The sequence below is a fragment of the Callionymus lyra genome, chromosome 10 (assembly GCF_982586985.1).
Source record: "Callionymus lyra chromosome 10, fCalLyr1.hap1.1, whole genome shotgun sequence".
NCBI classification, from domain to species: Eukaryota; Metazoa; Chordata; class Actinopteri; order Syngnathiformes; family Callionymidae; genus Callionymus; species Callionymus lyra.
The window spans coordinates 7,274,799-7,294,680 of NC_141827.1; the positions used below are offsets into that span (position 1 = coordinate 7,274,799).

General features: G+C 47.6%; 2 protein-coding genes across 3 annotated transcripts in view; one reads left to right on the plus strand and one right to left on the minus strand.

The window, feature by feature from the left end:
• LOC148070079 (dedicator of cytokinesis protein 3-like) overlaps positions 1–19,882 on the plus strand; it is a 39,075-nt gene that overhangs the window by 15,613 nt on the left and 3,580 nt on the right. The window contains exons 5-49 of one of the 2 annotated variants that reach the window (XM_087801639.1): positions 1–8; positions 102–250; positions 434–518; positions 784–825; positions 971–1,125; positions 2,346–2,427; positions 2,590–2,650; positions 2,718–2,865; positions 2,967–3,055; positions 3,702–3,827; positions 3,904–4,028; positions 4,098–4,260; positions 5,733–5,839; positions 5,950–6,118; positions 6,179–6,276; positions 6,431–6,514; positions 7,954–8,054; positions 8,959–9,040; positions 9,098–9,268; positions 9,431–9,580; positions 9,692–9,884; positions 10,099–10,226; positions 10,298–10,456; positions 11,111–11,209; positions 11,473–11,567; positions 11,625–11,700; positions 11,858–11,958; positions 12,152–12,210; positions 12,286–12,434; positions 12,502–12,587; positions 12,679–12,705; positions 13,441–13,536; positions 13,594–13,654; positions 13,733–13,826; positions 13,890–14,038; positions 14,105–14,191; positions 14,247–14,351; positions 14,490–14,631; positions 14,706–14,872; positions 14,949–15,035; positions 15,097–15,276; positions 15,374–15,457; positions 15,544–15,660; positions 15,739–15,836; positions 16,050–16,122. The exon at positions 1–8 is cut by the window's left edge and continues 89 nt beyond it. In XM_087801639.1, the coding sequence (XP_087657765.1) occupies positions 1–8; positions 102–250; positions 434–518; positions 784–825; positions 971–1,125; positions 2,346–2,427; positions 2,590–2,650; positions 2,718–2,865; positions 2,967–3,055; positions 3,702–3,827; positions 3,904–4,028; positions 4,098–4,260; positions 5,733–5,839; positions 5,950–6,118; positions 6,179–6,276; positions 6,431–6,514; positions 7,954–8,054; positions 8,959–9,040; positions 9,098–9,268; positions 9,431–9,580; positions 9,692–9,884; positions 10,099–10,226; positions 10,298–10,456; positions 11,111–11,209; positions 11,473–11,567; positions 11,625–11,700; positions 11,858–11,958; positions 12,152–12,210; positions 12,286–12,434; positions 12,502–12,587; positions 12,679–12,705; positions 13,441–13,536; positions 13,594–13,654; positions 13,733–13,826; positions 13,890–14,038; positions 14,105–14,191; positions 14,247–14,351; positions 14,490–14,631; positions 14,706–14,872; positions 14,949–15,035; positions 15,097–15,276; positions 15,374–15,457; positions 15,544–15,660; positions 15,739–15,836; positions 16,050–16,122 (4,907 nt within the window). The remainder of the gene's footprint in view (positions 9–101; positions 251–433; positions 519–783; positions 826–970; positions 1,126–2,345; positions 2,428–2,589; positions 2,651–2,717; positions 2,866–2,966; positions 3,056–3,701; positions 3,828–3,903; positions 4,029–4,097; positions 4,261–5,732; positions 5,840–5,949; positions 6,119–6,178; positions 6,277–6,430; positions 6,515–7,953; positions 8,055–8,958; positions 9,041–9,097; positions 9,269–9,430; positions 9,581–9,691; positions 9,885–10,098; positions 10,227–10,297; positions 10,457–11,110; positions 11,210–11,472; positions 11,568–11,624; positions 11,701–11,857; positions 11,959–12,151; positions 12,211–12,285; positions 12,435–12,501; positions 12,588–12,678; positions 12,706–13,440; positions 13,537–13,593; positions 13,655–13,732; positions 13,827–13,889; positions 14,039–14,104; positions 14,192–14,246; positions 14,352–14,489; positions 14,632–14,705; positions 14,873–14,948; positions 15,036–15,096; positions 15,277–15,373; positions 15,458–15,543; positions 15,661–15,738; positions 15,837–16,049; positions 16,123–19,882) is intronic. The other variant, XM_087801640.1, reaches the window with a different exon arrangement.
• On the minus strand, positions 17,156–17,712 carry LOC148070080 (uncharacterized). Its single transcript, XM_087800916.1, has 2 exons — positions 17,645–17,712; positions 17,156–17,582 (listed from the first exon to the last, which is right to left on the minus strand). Exons 1-2 carry the CDS (start codon positions 17,710–17,712, stop codon positions 17,156–17,158), a joined length of 495 nt encoding a protein of 164 aa, XP_087657042.1.

The following is a 19,882-nucleotide window of genomic DNA, read 5'->3' on the forward strand; positions in this document are numbered from 1 at the left end:
TCTATGTGGTGAGAAACACTTCCTGGTTCTGTTGAGACCCGGAGAAGTCCAGCCCGACCTCCGGAACCTTCCGGGGACGCTGACCCGTGTGTTCTCCGCAGAAACACAAGGTGGAGCTGTTCTACAAGGTCCGCCACGTGATGCTGGAGCTGCTGGACCTCAGGAGGCAGCTGCTGTCGGGTCACCTGACCCACGACCAGAACCGGGACGTCAAGAGACACGTGACGGTCCGACTGGACTGGGGCAACGAGTCAGTACAAATAATCGTTCATATTGTTTGTTTTCAAGTTCAAATTGTCGGTTTTTATCTCTTTGATGCTAATTGTTAGCTGTTAGCTAAACATGCTACAGAAGATGCTAGCAGTTAGCATCCTGGCACTAAAAAAAAGTCTTCCTGGGTTCAGTATTTTCTTCCACTCTGACTCTCCTGCAGACACCTGGGTCTGGACCTGGTCCCGAGGAAGGAGTTTGAGTCGGTGGACGAAGACCAGATAAGCGTCTCCGACCTCTACAAGATGGTGAGACCAACAGGAAGTGAAGACGATGTGTCGTCACTAGGGTCGTCGTCAAGATGGCCGACCGAGACCAGTGCGGGTTTCAGGAGCTGTAGTTTTTGACTTGACTTGAGACAGGAAGTGATGTCATGATAGGGAGGGAGAATTAAGTGCAGACACAGAAAAGAAGTATCTAAGTTGACAATTGTGTTGGTTTACGTGCTAATGCGCTATGCTAGCTGGTGTGTTAAATGGACAACAACAAATAAAGTTTTTTCCCTTTCCGCAGCATCTCACCAGTCGACACTGTGTTCAGCAGAGCACAACTCCGGTACACACACACACACACACACACACACACACACACACACACACACACACACACACACACACACACACACACACACACACCCCCACACACACACACACACACAGTTGTTGTGTACACACAGGAATTAAACGTTTGGTACTTCCAGGGTGAAAATGGCCGCCAGCGCCACAGTGAGCCGCTGAGAGTACCGGTACCACACCACCTGCTGGTCAACCTGAAGAACTTCACCTACAACAGCATCGGCGAAGACACTGAAATCCTCTTCTCTCTGTACGACCTCAGGGAGGGAAAGACCATCAGGTCTGAGGACACACACACATGCACACACACACAGATCACAGGCATGCACACACACACGCACTGTGTCAGCCTTTTTTAACGTTATATTTATTTATACACTGAAAAGTAATTGTTCTGGATGTTAATAAAACATGATAACACACTCTTCCCCCCAATCCATCCACACAAATGCACATAAGCACTCACACACATTAACATACGCACACACTCTACTATAAACCTCATTATAAACATTAGCAATTCTCTCTCTGTTAGCCCGGCAGCTGTTTCACTGATGCATAATTTAAATCAGCATGTTTTTGTGCGAGTGTGTGTGTGCATGAGTCAGCAGCTGTGTGCAAGTGTGTGTGTGTGTGCCATTGATTGTGTGTGAGTACATCATAGAATAAACGACTGCAGGAAACGGTTGACTACATCTCGTTTGTGTCGGTCTAGTGTTCTACACGGGAGAACACGCTTGCAGAAAATGCTTTTGACCCAGAAGTCTTCTGACTAGTACTGTTACTAAACCTGAAGACTCACAAGTCTAACCAGGAGACTCACAACTATACCTGTAGACTCACAACTATACCTGGAGACTCACAACTATACCTGGAGACTCACAAGTCTGACCTGGAGACTCACAAGTCTGACCCGGAGACTCACAACTCTGACCTGAAAACTCACAAGTCTGACCCGGAGACTCACAACTCTGACCTGAAAACTCACAAGTCTGACTTGGAGACTCAGAACTCTGACCCGGAGACTCACAAGTCTGACCTGGAGACTCACAGCTCTGACCTGGAGACTCACAAGTCTGACTTGGAGACTCACAAGTCTGACTTGGAGACTCACAAGTCTGACCCGGAGACTCACAACTCTGACCTGAAAACTCACAAGTCTGACCTGGAGACTCACAGCTCTGACATGGAGACTCACATCTCTAACCTGGAGACTCACAACTCTGACCCGGAGACTCACAAGTCTGACCCAGAGACTCACAACTCTGACCTGAAAACTCACAAGTCTGACTTGGAGACTCACAAGTCTGACCCGGAGACTCACAACTCTGACCTGAAAACTCACAAGTCTGACCTGGACACTCAGAACTTTGACCTGGAGAGTCACAAGTCTGACCTGGACACTCACAAGTCTGACCTTGAGACTCACAACTCTGACCTGTAGACTCACAACTTAGACTTGGACACACAACTCTGACCTGAGGAGTGTTTGTGTTGCAGTGAGAAGTTCATGGTGAGACTGAACAAGAACGGAGGACCCAAGAACCCAGAGAGACTGGAGCGTCTGTGTGCGCTGTTCACGGTAACACACCTTCACTCACACACTCTAACAATCAGGAGCCACACTTCAGGTGTGTGTGACTGAGGTCTTCTGTGATTGACACCCTGAAGGAGCGCACGTGTATTGGTGGAACTGTGATGTTTGCGTATGACGTTGTGATCACATCACTCTGTGTCTCCTCAGGATCTGAGCAACAAGGACATGAAGAGAGACTTGTACATTGTGTCCCAGGTCATCAGGACAGGTACCATCACTGCTCTTCTGCATGTCTCACACACAGCGACACACACACACTGTTTTGTGTGTTCCAGGGCGGATGCTGCTCAACGACAGTAAGAAGGGACCTCCTCACGTCCAGTACCGTCGACCGTACGGCTGCGCAGTTCTGGCCATGAGTGACGTCCTGCAGACCATCTCTGAGCTGAAGGAGGAGAAAGACTTTGTACTGAAGGTCTACACGTAAGTCTCACTCATCCTTACACACACTCAAAGAGGTCCGGAATCAGGTTCTGACCCGGCAACAGATGAGCAGTTGCTGATTCTTTTTTGTTGTTGTGCAGGTGCAACAATGAGAATGAGTGGTACCAGATCCACGAGAACATCATTCGCAAGTCCAGCACCAAGTACACAACCCCGAGCACCAGCTATGGTGAGTGTGTGGAAGTATATCAAAATGGAACTGTTCTGTTATGTTATGTAAAATGTACTTTGTTTTTGTTGAAATGTTGATCATAAGCATTTAATTATTACTTTTATAATAATTATATATTAATAATAATTTTATGTTGAAAGGTTGAATGTATTTTAGTTTTTTAATAATTGCATTTTTTCAAACAAATACATTTTTTACTCGTAGATTATATTATTCTTATTCAAATTATTCAGGAATACCTTTTCTTGTATAAATATTTTTAGATTTGTAGTCTTTTAAATTCAATATAAAATACCAAAAGAGCTACTTTCGGCCAATCATGCGCCTGCAGACGATCATGTGACGACATAGAAGCATAGGCTCGTAAATTCACTATTGTGAGAAGTCCAAAGTAAGATTTTAGTTATTTTCTTCTAATGGTAATTTAACAGCTTTGTATGAATTTAAAAGTTAGGTTGAGTGGTTCAGTGCTCGATTGAGTTAGTCTGGTCTGAGAGTCTAAGATCTGATCCAAGTTTATTATACCAACATGTTTATATTGACTTTAAAGGGTACTACATAATAAATAATAATAGGTCAATTATTATGTAAATGTTTTATATGATACTTGTCAGTGCATGTGTGTGTTTGTTGCCCCCTGCAGGTCTGATTATCTCACTGCAGCTGTTCCGGGGTGACATGGAACAGGTTCTTAAAGAAAACCCGCTGATCTTTAGCCGGGGTGTCGCCATGACTCGGAAATTGGGGTTCCCAGATGTCATCATGCCAGGTGAGCGCAGTTGTCCAGGGTCATTCCAGGTGTGCTCCTCTGGTCGCCATGGTGACGCAGGTGCTCTGGTTTCCAGGTGATGTCAGGAACGATCTGTACCTGACGCTGGAGCGAGGAGAGTTTGAACGGGGCGGCAAAAGTGTCCAGAAGAACATCGAGGTATCGGTCTACGTCCTGCACGCGGACGGAGAGGTCCTGAAGGTGAGGTCACGACGGTGATGACCGGCGGTGACACGATGCACCCACTGACCTCTTGTGTGCGACTCGCAGGACTGCATCAGTCTGGGCTCTGGTGAGCCGCTCGTGGACCAGCACCGATCCTTCGTCCTGTACCACAGCAACAGCCCTCGCTGGAGCGAAGTGGTGAAGCTGCCCGTCCCCATCGACCGCTTCAGAGGCTCACACCTGCGCTTCGAGTTCAGACACTGCTCTAGTGAGTAGCAGACTGTCCCAGCTACCCAGGGTTCATGGCCGTTTTTGGTTCTGGTCTTGATGTACAATGTCAGCACTTGACCTGAGACAGCAGTCACACTAGTATGACTTACTGTATGTGCAACAGTAGAGGATGTTCACATTGTTAGGACACTAAGTTGACACTATAGGTAACTATGTTACTAACAAATGTGAGTAAAATAGATCAACAGTTAAATGAGTACAAGAGTAGAGGGTGCACATACAAGAGAAACACTAGAGGGCGCTTGCACTAGTGTCACAATATTCAGAGATTTCCTGATGTTTCTTATCACATTTTTGCTGATGACATCCAGCTTTACTGCTCTTTTGATCCAACTGAGCCCCAGAGGCTGAACAGCTTAGTCAATTGTTTGCTAGAAATCAAACAATGAGTGAAAACACTTTGCAGCTAAATGTGGACAAAACTGAAACGTTGGTTATTGCACCTGATAATAAGGTTCCAGGGTTGAGTCAGTACTTGGGTGACTTAAGGCAGTCTGTTAAACTGAGCCTGAGAAACCTGGGTGTTGTATTTGACATGTCTCTTGTTCAACACTGCAGAAAACTGACCAGAAACTGTTTCCTTCAACTGAGAAAAATCTCTAAACTTGGGAAAATGTTGTCGGAACATGATCTGGAGCTTGTAATCCATGCGTTTGTGTCTTCTAGTCTGGACTATTGTAACAGTTTGTTTTCATGTCTTAATAAGAAGGATCTGTCTCGTCTGCAGTTGATACAAAACTCTGCAGCGAGAATTCTGACCTGTTCTAGTAGAAGAACTCACATTTCTCCGATCCTTAAAACTCATCACTGGCTTCCAGTTTCTTTCAGGATCAACTTTAAAATTCTGGTTCTTACTTTCAGATCTATTCATGGTCAGGTTCCTCCTTACATCAGTGATCTGATCCAGACTTACACCCCAGCTCGGGCTCTGAGGTCTGTGGATCTGAATCTACTGATGGTTCCTGAACACGGTTCAGGACCAGAGGAGAGAAATCCTTCCAGACTGTTGCTCCTAAGCTTAGGAACGATCTCTGTGTTTGATGATCTACTGACTCCTTCAAGAAACAAACATTTTTATTTGTTCAGGCTTTTCCTTGATTTTCTGGAACACCTGTGTTGTTCTCATTGTTATCTTGATCTTTTAAGTATATAATCTATTGAATATTGTTTTGATCGTTTAAACGCTTTGTGACCCTGGTCTGGAAAAGCGCTCTATAAATATAAATTACTTACTTACTTACATTAGTGCAACTCTAGTATTCACACTAACGTGACACTAGTGCAACAGTAGAGGGCGCTCACACTAACGTGACACTAGTGCAACAGTAGAGGGCGCTCACACTAACGTGACACTAGTGCAACAGTAGAGCGCGCTCACAGTACTGCGACACTAGTGCAACAGTAGAGGGCGCTCACACTAACGTGACACCACCTTCTTCATCTCTGCAGCGAAGGACCGAGGAGAGAAGAAGCTGTTTGGCTTCTCCTTCACTCCTCTGATGAGAGATGACGGGACGACACTGTCGGACGAGAGTCACGAACTTTACGTCTACAAGGTGAGAATAAGATGAGACGCGACGAAGAACACACACTCACACCTACACACTCACACCTACACACACTGTGAAACTAACGAAGCAACAACAACCTCTTGTCTCTCCACCAGTGTGACGAGAACACCACCTTCCAGCAGGCCCTGTATCTGAGTCTACCCAGCAGCAGAGAAGACTCCAGCAGTTTCCCGAGTCTGTCCCCTGGTCTGGTGTTCCAGCGCAGCAGCAAGGAGACCTTCTGGATCTGCACTCAGCTGTCGTCCACCAAGCTCACACAGAACGGTACTGACCCACGTCCAGCCTCGCCTGCTCAGTCCAACTGACAATGGTCTTGTCCTCCAGTGGACCTGCTGGCTCTGCTCAAGTGGAAGGCTCACCCGGACCGGGTCATGGACATCCTGGGCCGCCTGCGCCACGTAAGCGGAGAGGAGATCGTGAAGGTGAGAATCCCACTGCTGCTCCACACATGTAGTCAGAGCCCCCTGCTGGACAGTACAGTGATGACAAAAACATAGCCTAACTCGTTTTAATGAGGAAACGCTTGTACTTCCTGATTTCAAAATAAAACGCACTTCCTGTTCTTCCTTCCTTCAGTTCCTGCAGGACATCCTGGACACGCTGTTCTCCATCCTGGACGACAACACGGACAAGTACGGTCCGCTGGTCTTCCAGTCACTGGTGAGACTCACACTGACGACTGTGACTCGAGTCTGAGACTCACACTGACGACTGTGACTCGAGTCTGAGACTCACACTGACGACTGTGACTCGAGTCTGAGACTCACACTGACGACTGTGACTCGAGTCTGAGACTCACACTGACGACTGTGACTCGAGTCTGAGACTCACACTGACGACTGTGACTCGAGTCTGAGACTCATACTGACGACTGTGACTCGAATCTGAGACTCACACTGACGACTGTGACTCGAGTCTGAGACTCATACTGACGACTGTGACTCAAGTCTGAGACTCACACTGACGACTGTGACTCGAGTCTGAGACTCACACTGACGACTGTGACTCGAGTCTGAGACTCACACTGACGACTGTGACTCGAGTCTGAGACTCACACTGACGACTGTGACTCGAGTCTGAGACTCACACTGACGACTGTGACTCGAGTCTGAGACTCACACTGACGACTGTGACTCAAGTCTGAGACTCACACTGACGACTGTGACTCAAGTCTGCGACTCACACTGACGACTGTGACTCGAGTCTGAGACTCACACTGACGACTGTGACTCAAGTCTGAGACTCACACTGACGACTGTGACTCGAGTCTGAGACTCACACTGACGACTGTGACTCAAGTCTGAGACTCACACTGACGACTGTGACTCAAGTATGAGACTCACACTGACGACTGTGACTCGAGTCTGAGACTCACACTGACGACTGTGACTCAAGTATGAGACTCACACTGACGACTGTGACTCGAGTCTGAGACTCACACTGACGACTGTGACTCGAGTCTGAGACTCACACTGACGACTGTGACTCGAGTCTGAGACTCACACTGACGACTGTGACTCAAGTCTGAGACTCACACTGACGACTGTGACTCGAGTCTGAGACTCACACTGACGACTGTGACTCAAGTCTGAGACTCACACTGACGACTGTGACTCGAGTCTGAGACTCACACTGACGACTGTGACTCAAGTATGAGACTCACACTGACGACTGTGACTCGAGTCTGAGACTCACACTGACGACTGTGACTCGAGTCTGAGACTCACACTGACGACTGTGACTCGAGTCTGAGACTCACACTGACGACTGTGACTCGAGTCTGAGACTCACACTGACGACTGTGACTCGAGTCTGAGACTCACACTGACGACTGTGACTCGAGTCTGAGACTCATACTGACGACTGTGACTCGAATCTGAGACTCACACTGACGACTGTGACTCGAGTCTGAGACTCATACTGACGACTGTGACTCAAGTCTGAGACTCACACTGACGACTGTGACTCGAGTCTGAGACTCACACTGACGACTGTGACTCGAGTCTGAGACTCACACTGACGACTGTGACTCGAGTCTGAGACTCACACTGACGACTGTGACTCATGCCTGTGACTCACTGGTGTTCAATCTTCGTCAGGTCTTCATCATCAACCTGCTCAGGGACAGCAAGTACTTCCACTTCAGACCCGTGATGGACACGTACATACAGAAACACTTCGCTGGAGCCCTGGCCTACAAGTCAGTCACACACACACACACGCTCCAATACACACTCAAAGAAACACACTCACGGAATCACATAACACTCAAGGAAACACACTTAAACGGTTAAAGAAACACACACACACGACACTCAAAGAAACACACTCACTGACACACATAACAAAAAAAAAACACTCACTGACACACACAACACTCAAATAAACACACTCACTGACACACATAACATTAAAAAAAACACTCTCACTGACACACACAACACTCAAATAAATACACTCACTGACAAACATGACGCTCAAAGAAACATACTCAAACACACAAAACTCAAAGAAACACAGTCACTGACACACAAAATATTTAGAGAAACACACTCATCCACACAAATCATTCAAAGAAACAAATATACTGTCACACACACACACACACAACACTCAAAGAAACTCACTCACCCACACAAATCATTCAAAGAAACAAACATCCTGACACACACACACACACACACAACACTCAAAGAAACACACTCATCCAAACAAATCATTCAAAGAAACAAATATACTGTCACACACACACACACACAACACTCAAAGAAACACACTCATCCACACAAATCATTCAAAGAAACAAACATCCTGACACACACACCACTCAAAGAAACACACTCACACACAACATTCAAAGCAACAAACATACTGACACACACACACACAACACTCAAAAAAACACACTTACACACACACAACACTCAAAGAAACACACTGACCAACAACTTTCAAAGAAACAAACATCCTGACACACACACCACTCAAAGAAACACACTCACACACAACATTCAAAGAAACAAACACACTTACACACACATGCACACACACCCCCCACTCAAAGAAACACACACAACACTCATGTGTCACTTCTGTGGTTCCAGGGAACTGATCCGGTGTCTGAAGTGGTACATGGATCGATCAGCTGAGGTGGTCCGGCAGGACCACATCCAGGAGGCCATGAGGGTGAGTGACCGAACTAAGTTCTGGAGTAGTTGAGACACACTGACCCGACCTCCTCAGGCTCTGGAGTACCTGTTCAAATTCATCGTCCAGTCCCGGGTCCTGTACTCTCGGGCCACCTGCGGTCAGGAGGAGGACCAGTTCCGCTGCAGCATCCAGGAACTCTTCCAGTCCATCCGCTTCGTGCTGAGCCTGGACAGCCGGAACTCCGAGACCCTGATCTTCACCCAGGTGGGTCACTTCAGTTGTCGTGGTGATTCCTACAGCTAACCACTGTCCTGTCCCCTGATGATGATGTCATCTGAGCCGTTAGCCGCTGGAGTCTGACGCTTCTCTACATCTGAAACCTGCTCCTGCTTCTCTCCTCTTCCTCACTCTCCTCCCCTCACACAGTCCCAACAGCCAGGTCCAAACCAAGCCCCTCTCTCCATGCCTGCGACTCTCATAGCCCCCCCATCAGGCCAGATGCTGCCCCCTGGTGGTGCCCCGCTGACCTGCACTCAGGGCTGGAGTTGCAGTGCTCCGAGGTCATCTCCTTTGTCAGTGAGTAGAAGACGGTGACCCCAGTGACCCCCTACTGCCCTCCTGCAGCACACACACACACTCCCTCACACACACACTCTCACACACACTCTCACACACTTGTGTCACCAGGTCGCTCTCCTCAACTCGTTCCCTGCGATCTTCGACGAGCTCCTGCAGATGTTCACTGTGGTGGAGGTGGCGGAGTTTGTGCGAGGAACTCTGAGCAGCCTGTCGTCCAGCGGGCACGTGGCTCAGTCCATGGACGTGGTCAAGCTTCAGTCCATCGCCCGCACCGTGGACAGTCGGCTCTTCACCTTCCCAGGTGACCTTCACAACTCGAGATTTGTCTTCAAACAACACAATTTATTTTTTAAAATCATGTTTTAATTGAATTTTCTTACTTATATGTAAAGCCAACATGCCCATCCTTAGAGGGAAAAACACATCATTAACAACAATTTAAAACTAAAGATCGAGAAAGAACATGAGTCTCTTTTAAGTTTTTCTTACGACACAAATTTGACATGTGCCCTCAGAGTCTCGGAGGATCCTCCTGCCTGTTGTCCTTCACCACATCCATCTACATCTGAGGCAGCAGAAGGAACTATTGATCTGCTCTGGAATACTGAGCTCCATTTTCTCCATCGTCAAGACCAGCTCAATGGTAACAAACGCAAACACACACACATACAGGCCTATACAGTGTGGGGTCCTGAGCGTGCTGGTGTTGTGCAGCAGGGGGAGTTGCAGGAGGAGGTCCAGGAGGAGGTGCAGATGATGGTGGAGTCACTGCTGGACGTCCTCCTGCAGACGCTACTTTCCATCATGAGCAAAAGTCAGTCGCAGGAGGCGGTAAGAGGTCAACGCTGCCCGCAGTGCACCGCCGAGATCACCGTTAGTAACTAACCCTACTACTGCCTCAGCCTTTCATCTGCCCCTCAACCCCATGTTCATCCTCTCATCTGTTCATCCACTCATCTGTTCATCCATCCAACTGTTAATGCATTCATTTGTTCATCCATCCATCTGTTGATCCACTCATCTGTTCATCCATCCATATGTTAATACATTCACCTGTTTATCCATCCATCTGTTAATACATTCATCTGTTCATCCCCTCATCTTTTTATCCATCCTTTTGTTCATCCATTCATATGTTCATCCATTCATCTGTTCAACCACTCATCTTTTCATCCATCTGTCTCTTCATCCACTCATCTGTTCATCCACCCGTCTTCTCATTTTTGTATTTTTCTTATCTCTTCACCTATGTATCTCCACTCATGCATTTATCCACCTTTTGGTTGATCAATTCTTCTATTTCTTCATCTGTTCATCTACCATCTGTTTATTATTGTTCGTCAATTTGTCTTTAATCCACTAATATTTTATTTAATCATCTTTTTCAGTTTGTTTGTTGTATATGATTCTGTGTTGTTTGTCATCAATTCAGTTGTTGTCAACATCAGTCAGACCTTGTTTGTTTGTTTCTGTTGTTTTGCTGTTTGTGACTCCATGTTGTTGCTGATGGTCTGCTGTGGTCTGCAGGGCGAGTACGTGTCATGTCTGCTGTCGCTGCTGCGTCAGATGAGCGACGTCCACTTCCAAAGCCTCCTGGAGAACTTCCAGAGCAAAGACGAGCTGAAGGTTCTGTCCCTCCTGTGGACCAGGTCCATCTCCTCACCCTGACCCAGGGTCCTCCTCTGGACCCTCTCTCCTAACCCCGACCCGGGTTCCTTTTTCAACCACCTTTCCTCACCCTGACCCGGGTCTCCTCTCCTCCCTCCTGGACCTGCCAACCCCCCCAACACTGATCTTCCTCTTCCCCCACACTCACCTGGTCCTGGTCCTCCTCTGGTCCTGCTCTCAGTCCTCCAGGTGGGCTCCTGCTAACCGTGTCTCCCCTGCAGGAGTTCCTGCTGAAAGTCTTGTCGGTGTTCCGGAGTCTAATGAAACTCAGCATTTTCCCGCCGGACTGGAACGTCATGAGACTCCTGACCAGCAGGTAAGACTCGTCACCATGGAAACCCTAGTCAGGTGACTCACCTGGTATCTGTTGCAGCACCATCCTGACCACAACCCAGTTCCTGTTCCGGGCCCTGCACAAGAACTTCACAGAGGCTGACTTCGACTTCAAGGTTTGTGTCAGATCTGCTGCCCCCAGTGGTGGTCCTGCAGAACAACTCTGAAGAGTCAATGAATTGTCCTCAAGTGTCGATGACTTGATTTCTGAAAACCTGACCACTCTGATTGACACTTGTGTGTGTGTGTGTGTGTGTGTGTGTGTGTGTGCAGGTGTGGAACTCCTACTTCAGTCTGGCAGTTCTCTACATCAATCAGCCGAGTCTTCAACTGGAAACTCTGAGTTCGGCAAAGAGGAGAAAAGTTCTGGACAAGTAAGTGAAGAAGATGATGAAGGTGATGAGAATGAAGTAGATGTTGTGGATGATGATTGTGATGGTGATGATGGTGATGATGATGATGGTTGTGATTGTGATGGTGATGATGATGATGATGGTTAGGATGGGGATAATGATGGCGGTCATAAACATGCGGTGAGTCAGTAAAGGAGTCTTCCTCCTCCTGCAGATACGGGGACATGAGAGTGATGATGACGTACGAGCTCTTCAACATGTGGCAGCACCTCGGTGAGAAACAAGTCTTTCTCCTCCACTCCTTGATCACTTCCGAACCTTCTAAGTCTCCTTCATCTGCGGCTGCAGGCGAGAACAAGATCCACTTCATCCCTGGAATGATCGGACCATTCCTCGGCGTCACTCTGGTTCCTCAAGGGGAGGTCAGGAACATCATGATTCCCATCTTCCACGACATGATGGACTGGGAGCAACGCAAGAACGGCAACTTCAAACAGGTACAGACGCACAAACAAAACTCACACACACAAACACACATATGTATGTGTGGTTCTGGTCTTGCAGGTGGAGGCGGAGCTCATCGACAAGCTGGACAGTCTGGTGTCGGAGGGTCGAGGAGACGAGAACTATCGAGAGCTCTTCAGTCTTCTGTAAGATTCTAGGTCCTTGAGACGTCCCTCCTCTTACTCTGTTGCTCTGACACTAACACTCTCTCTCTCTAACTCCTCTGCTGCCGATCAGAAACAAGCTGTTTGGGCCCTACCCCAGGTACTGCCAAGGTCTCGGTCAGGGCCCCCCTCGCTGTCCTATGTTGTCTTTGTGTCATGTCACTGCCAGAAAATCTGAGCTGCAGCCCATGCACAGATTTCCTTCATGGAGGACAGACCTTCTCTTGGTAGATGGACCACCTTTATAGGGGATGGACCTTCTCTTGGTAGATGGACCTCCTTTATGGAGGATGGAACTTCTTCCTGGTAGATGGACCTCCTTCATGTAGGACGTACCTTCTCCCTGGTAGATGGATCTCCTTCGTGGAGGCCAGACCTTCTCCCTGGTAGATGGACCTCCTTAGTGGAGGACGGACCTTCTCCCTTGTAGATGGACCTCTTTCGTGAAGGACGTACCTTCTTCTTGGTAGATGGAAGTCCTTCGTAGAGGACGGACCTTCTCCTTGGTAGATGGACCTCCTTTGTGGAGGACGACCTTCTCCTTGGTAGATGGACCTCCTTCGTGGAGGACAAACCTTCTCCCTTGTAGATGGATTTCCTTCGTGGAGGACGTACCTTCTCCTTGGTAGATGGACAGGCCTTTTCCTTGAAGAAGAAATGTTCACCCTAGTGGCCTTACCTCCTCCATGAAGAACATAAGAAATAGTTTCTTTTTTTCTTGTCAAGTTTGGTTTCAAATATGTCTCACTGTTCCAGCAACTGGTCTTCTCACCTGGTTAATGGTTCTACTTTTCTGCAAGTTTTTGAGATTGATTTCATCTGATGTTTGTTCAAGTCTCCTGGAGAAGATCGAGCAGGAGACCTGGAGGGAGACAGGGAGCTCCTTTGTGACCTCAGTGACCCGACTGATGGAGCGGCTGCTGGACTACAGGTAGGTCCTGCTGGAGGGACACAAATATCCGGGTCATTACCTGTCTTTGTGTTGCAGGGACTGTATGAAAGGAGACGAGACGGAGAACAAGAAGATCGGTTGCACCGTCAACCTGCTGGTAAGACCTGCTGAGGAGGTCCCTCCTGGTTCAGAGAGACTTGAGTTAAAGAACATGAGTGTTGTTGTTTTCTTACAGAATTTCTACAAGTCAGAGATCAACAAGGAGGAGATGTACGTCCGCTACATTCATAAGTTGTGCGATATGCACCTGCAGGCTGACAACTATAACGGTAACGCATCAGACACACAAAAACGAAGGTCCACGGTGGTCATGTGACTGTGCTGGTCTACAGAGGCGGCTTTTACGCTGCTGCTTTACTGGGAGCTGCTGCACTGGGACCAGCAGCCGCTCAAGGACTTCCTGCAACACCCGGCTCAGAGCCAGTGGCACCGCAAGGAGGGACTTTGCCGCAAAGTCATCCAATATTTCAACAAGGGCAAGGTCAGCGCTTCTTACCTATGACCCTGAATTATGGAATGCTGAGCTCTGACCCTTGATGTTCTGTAGTGCTGGGAATACGGGATCCCTCTGTGCAGAGAACTTGCCTACCAGTACGAGTCCCTGTATGACTACCAGAGTCTCAGCTGGATCCGGGTAAGTCCAGAGTCCTGCCTTTCTCAGCTCCGTCTCATCTAATGTGTGTGTATAGAAAATGGAGGCTGCATACTACGACAACATCATGGAGCAGCAGCGCCTGGAACCAGAGTTCTTTCGTGTCGGCTTCTACGGAAGAAAGTTTCCGTTCTTCCTCCGAGTGAGTTTTTATTTTCATTCTACTGACTGGAGTCCACATAGACCTGGTCCAGTTCCTTGTTAAGGTCTCTTTATATGTAGCTTGTCAAATGGGGCCACTAGGGTTCATGCTAATGTTTGTTTGTCTCCTCTGGAACAGAACAAAGAGTTTGTCTGCCGGGGTCACGACTACGAGCGACTGGAGGCGTTCCAGCAGAGGATGCTGGGAGAGTTTCCTCAGGCCGTCACCATGCAGCACCCCAACCAGCCAGACGCGTCCATCCTGCAGAGCGATGCCCAGTGTATCCTTATGATCTGGTCCTGAAGTCCTCCTGCTCTTATCTCAGGTGTGGTTCTTTGACCTTTTGGCTCTCAGACCTGCAGATCTATGCAGTGACCCCGGTTCCAGAGAACATCACCGTCCTGCAGATGGACAGAGTCCCGGACCGGATCAAAAGCTTTTACCGGGTCAACAATGTCCGCAGGTTCCGCTATGACCGGCCGTTCCACAAGGGCCCGAAAGACAGAGAAAACGAGTTCAAGGTTCAGAACGTCTGCCACCTGTCAGAAGGAACGATGTAGACTACGTGTATCCTCTTGACCCGGGTCTGTTTTGCAGAGTCTCTGGATTGAGCGGACCACGCTGACCCTCACACACCCTTTGCCCGGAATCTCACGCTGGTTTGAGGTGGAGAAGAGAGAACTGGTGAGTCAAGTGACTCCTAGAATGATAGAGCCAAACTATTATGACCGTCAACCCTCCTCAGGTGGAGGTGAGTCCGCTGGAGAACGCCGTCTCCGTGGTGGAGAACAAGAACCAAGAGTTGCGGACTCTGATTGGACAGTACCAGAACCATCAGCAGCACGGAAACATCAACTTGCTCAGCATGACGCTCAACGGAGTCATCGATGCCGCTGTCAATGGAGGTATCGCCAGGTATCAGGAGGTGAGTCGGACCCTCTGAGGTCGGGGTTTACGTGACTATGGGGGCAGGGATTAAGTTTGTTCTGTGTTGTGAGACAATTTGACTTGTATGTCTACAGGCGTTTTTTGACAAGGACTACATTGTTAGTCACCCTGAGGACGCAGAGAAGATCACGCAGCTGAAAGACCTGATGCAGGAGCAGGTGAGTCCAGAACCATTATCTCTGCCATAATAAATTAGGCCCAGAACACATCCAGGGTAGACCTTCACACATACCTCCTGCTGCAGGCTCATGTCCTGGGCATCGGCCTGGCAATCCATGAGAAGCTCGTCCACCCGGAGATGCGCCCGCTGCACAAGAAGCTAATGGACCAGTTCCAGATGATGAGGAGCAGCCTGTGCCAGGTTGAGTACCAACTCCTGCCTGCTGACCATGTGTCCATCACCCTTTGACCATGTGACCCTTTGACTTCTCACCCACAGGGTCTGCCAGGACTGGACAAACTCTCCTCTGCAGCCCACAGAGGAGTCTTGACGTCCCAAGTGAGCCATGATGGCTACAAGCTATTGCACCGACACAGGTGAGTGACCCGAGTCTTCCTAGTACTTCCTCTACCTTGTTCTTAACACTCATCCAAGTTATCAACGTCTCCTTTTTCACTCGTCATTCCATTCCACTTCTTTTTCATCTGCATCTTCTTCTCCAACTCTTATCCTTGACCTTTCTTTACCACATCCTCCTCCTCCCATTCCTTCTTCTTCTTGTCCTCTCATTTCTCTTCTCACCACATTAGTGACGGAGGAAATCATCTGATCCTTATCGACGGGACGGTGGTAGAACACGGCGATGACTTCTACCGCATGCAGGTCAGTCCAAAAATTAAAGCGATATTAAAGTGTATCAATGTTTTCTGTGATTCAATGAAGCGAACAACTCATTGTACTCGAATATAAATGTGTGACTGCTGCCATCTAGTGGCTGGACATTTAAATTGCAACACAATAATGAACAAATACCAGGGTATATTTGCCCGTTAATTGTGAATAAAAACATTAACGCAGTGCTGCTGAATATTAATACAGTTTCATGGAAAATAAATGTTGCGAAGCTTAACTACATCAGTATTTTCTTACACCCTTACAAAATGCTCGTCTAGCAGAGACATCTTCAATGTGACCTTTGACCTTTGTGGGTCAAATTAAGGCACCACTGTCGGCCAATCAGGGATTGATTCTGTTTTTGATCACATCATCTGGGCTGACGTCAGATAATACAGTCAGTGACCATCAGAGATAAGCCTGTCTCGGGGTCAGGAGGTCCTGATAAGCCGCTCTAATAAAAGAAGACACACAAATATACCCTGGTATTTGTTTATTATTGTGTTGCAATTTAAATGCCCAGCCACTAGATGGCAGCAGTCATCGTGTCCCACACGGCTAAAGGAATAATAAAATCCTACAGTCGACTCCAGAAGCTTTTAAAGCTGATGTTTGGACATATTTATGGTTACAAAACAAAATGAAAGCAGTTACGACTTTTGTCATGTGGTCTGTAAATTCTACTACACCAGAGTCAAGTACTGGACAATAATACAAATATATCCTTGTTACTGCAGTATCACGATGTATTGTATTGTTGCCCCTTTATCGGGATACATATCGTATCGCTAGATTCAATACACACCCCTGAGCAGTTTAGAGTCCAAATTATTTCGAATCAACACTATTTATAAAGTGAGGTACGACTCAGTCCATGACTCATATGATTACTTGAAAAATGAATGAGGACTCAAGGATTGACATGACTCAGAAGACTAATTTAAGGGACCCACACGATCAGGATTCTTAAAGTTCTAAAAGGTTTTTCAGTTTTATTTCTCAAACATTCATGACATCAAAGTCAAAACATGCCGATGTCGGTGAGGTCGACGCGAAGGACGGCCTCTCCGGAGTCCGACATGGAGGCGCTGGCCACGATATAGTCTCCCTGAAAGGAAACCGCCGAACCGTCAGCCTTCGCCCGGACGAAGCCGCTCTCGCTGCCGTTGTACATGAGGTCGTAGAGCGTGTAATCGCAGACGCTGCCGCGCTCCATCACGCCCAGAGCGAACCAGTTGCAGTACAGGTTGCGGTCGTAGGGCACAGAGAACATGACGGCGAGCACGTGGCTGTAGTCGTTCAGGTCGGCGTTGAGCAGGTCGTAGGTGAAGACGCCCACGGAACCCGCGGCGGCGCCGGTGGTCTTGTTGAAGAGCGAGCTGACGCTGGAGTACGGACCCACAATGCAGGGCAGAGGCACATCGCAACCACCGCTCTCGACGAAGACCCTGAGGAAGGAAGGTGAAGAGGTCAGAGGGACAACACCTAAACACGCCTCAAAAACACTTACTGGGGGTTCGCGAGTGTGTAGCTGCTGGAGTTGTTGCAGATCTCAATGTTGCAGTTTCTGTGAGGCATCTTGAAGAACAGGAGCTGAAGGCACGAGGACTTGGATGATCTGGACTGAAGATCTGGTCTGAGTCTCTGGCTTATATTAGAGCTGCTTATCAGGAGCACCTGACCAGGTGACCACCCTATCTTCGATGATCCCTGACCGGAGTCCAGACAGTGGGATCGGAATCAATCAATCCATGATTGGCTGACAATGGTGCCTTTATTCTAACCGTGTGACCGAAGGGTCGAAGCTCACCTTGAAGACGTCTCTGCTGTTCCCTGTGCTTCAGATATGATGATGACCTCGGAGACAAGTCAAAATGCTTGGCGTGTTCTTACAGAGACTGTAGTGAACTTAAGTTGGGCCCTGGGGCGGATCGCCCCCTTTCAGACATTTTTTGAGATGTTTAGGGCGCTCGTTCGTGGGTTCCCATTTCCTCTTTTCTGGCTGGACCCCAAAATGTAAGGGCTCGCATCCCTCCATGTTTCTTCTGCCAGCTATGATATGTCAATGGCTTAAGCTGGTTAGGAGTCTTGTCCTGTCATCTGGGACTCGTACGATAACTTAGACCATTAGACCATCGACTCCTGTATGACTCAGACATTGACTCATGTATGACTCAGACATTGACTCATGTATGACTCAGACATCGACTCCTGTATGACTCAGACATTGACTCATGTATGACTCAGACATTGACTCATGTATGACTCAGACATTGACTCCTGTATGACTCAGACATTGACTCATGTATGACTCAGACATCGACTCCTGTATGACTCAGACATTGACTCATGTATGACTCAGACATCGACTCCTGTATGACTCAGACATTGACTCATGTATGACTCAGACATTGACTCATGTATGACTCAGACATCGACTCCTGTATGACTCAGACATCGACTCCTGTATGACTCAGACATTGACTCATGTATGACTCAGACATTGACTCATGTATGACTCAGACATCGACTCCTGTATGACTCAGACATCGACTCCTGTATGACTCAGACATTGACTCATGTATGACTCAGACATTGACTCATGTATGACTCAGACATCGACTCCTGTATGACTCAGACATTGACTCATGTATGACTCAGACATCGACTCCTGTATGACTCAGACATTGACTCATGTATGACTCAGACATTGACTCATGTATGACTCAGACATCGACTCCTGTATGACTCAGACATCGACTCATGTATGACTCAGACATTGACTCCTGTATGACTCAGACATTGACTCCTGTATGACTCAGACATTGACTCATGTATGACTCAGACATTGACTCCTGTATGACTCAGACATTGACTCATGTATGACTCAGACATTGACTCATGTATGACTCAGACATTGACTCATGTATGACTCAGACATTGACTCATGTATGACTCAGACATTGACTCCTGTATGACTCAGACATTGACTCCTGTATGACTCAGACATCGACTCCTGTATGACTCAGACATTGACTCATGTATGACTCAGACATCGACTCCTGTATGACTCAGACATTGACTCATGTATGACTCAGACATTGACTCATTTATGACTCAGACATTGACTCCTGTATGACTCAGACATCGACTCCTGTATGACTCAGACATTGACTCATGTATGACTCAGACATTGACTCATGTATGACTCAGACATTGACTCCTGTATGACTCAGACATTGACTCATGTATGACTCAGACATTGACTCATGTATGACTCAGACATCGACTCCTGTATGACTCAGACATTGACTCATGTATGACTCAGACATTGACTCCCGTATGACTCAGACATCGACTCCTGTATGACTCAGACATTGACTCATGTATGACTCAGACATTGACTCCTGTATGACTCAGACATCGACTCCTGTATGACTCAGACATTGACTCATGTATGACTCAGACATTGACTCCTGTATGACTCAGACATTGACTCATGTATGACTCAGACATTGACTCATGTATGACTCAGACATTGACTCATGTATGACTCGGACATCGACTCATGTATGACTCAGACATTGACTCATGTATGACTCAGACATTGACTCATGTATGACTCAGACATCGACTCATGTATGACTCGGACATCGACTCATGTATGACTCGGACATTGATTCATGTATGACTCAGACATTGACTCATGTATGACTCAGACATTGACTCATGTATGACTCAGACATCG

What these genes read in the sequence shown, in the direction of transcription:
- LOC148070080 (XM_087800916.1), bottom strand. Translation starts at nt 17,712, where the DNA reads ATGCCTCACAGAAACTGCAACATTGAGATCTGCAACAACTCCAGCAGC. An exon ending in TACACACTCGCGAACCCCCA is followed by an intron (nt 17,583 to 17,644) that starts GTAAGTGTTTTT and finishes TTCCTTCCTCAG; the next exon opens with GGTCTTCGTCGAGAGCGGTG.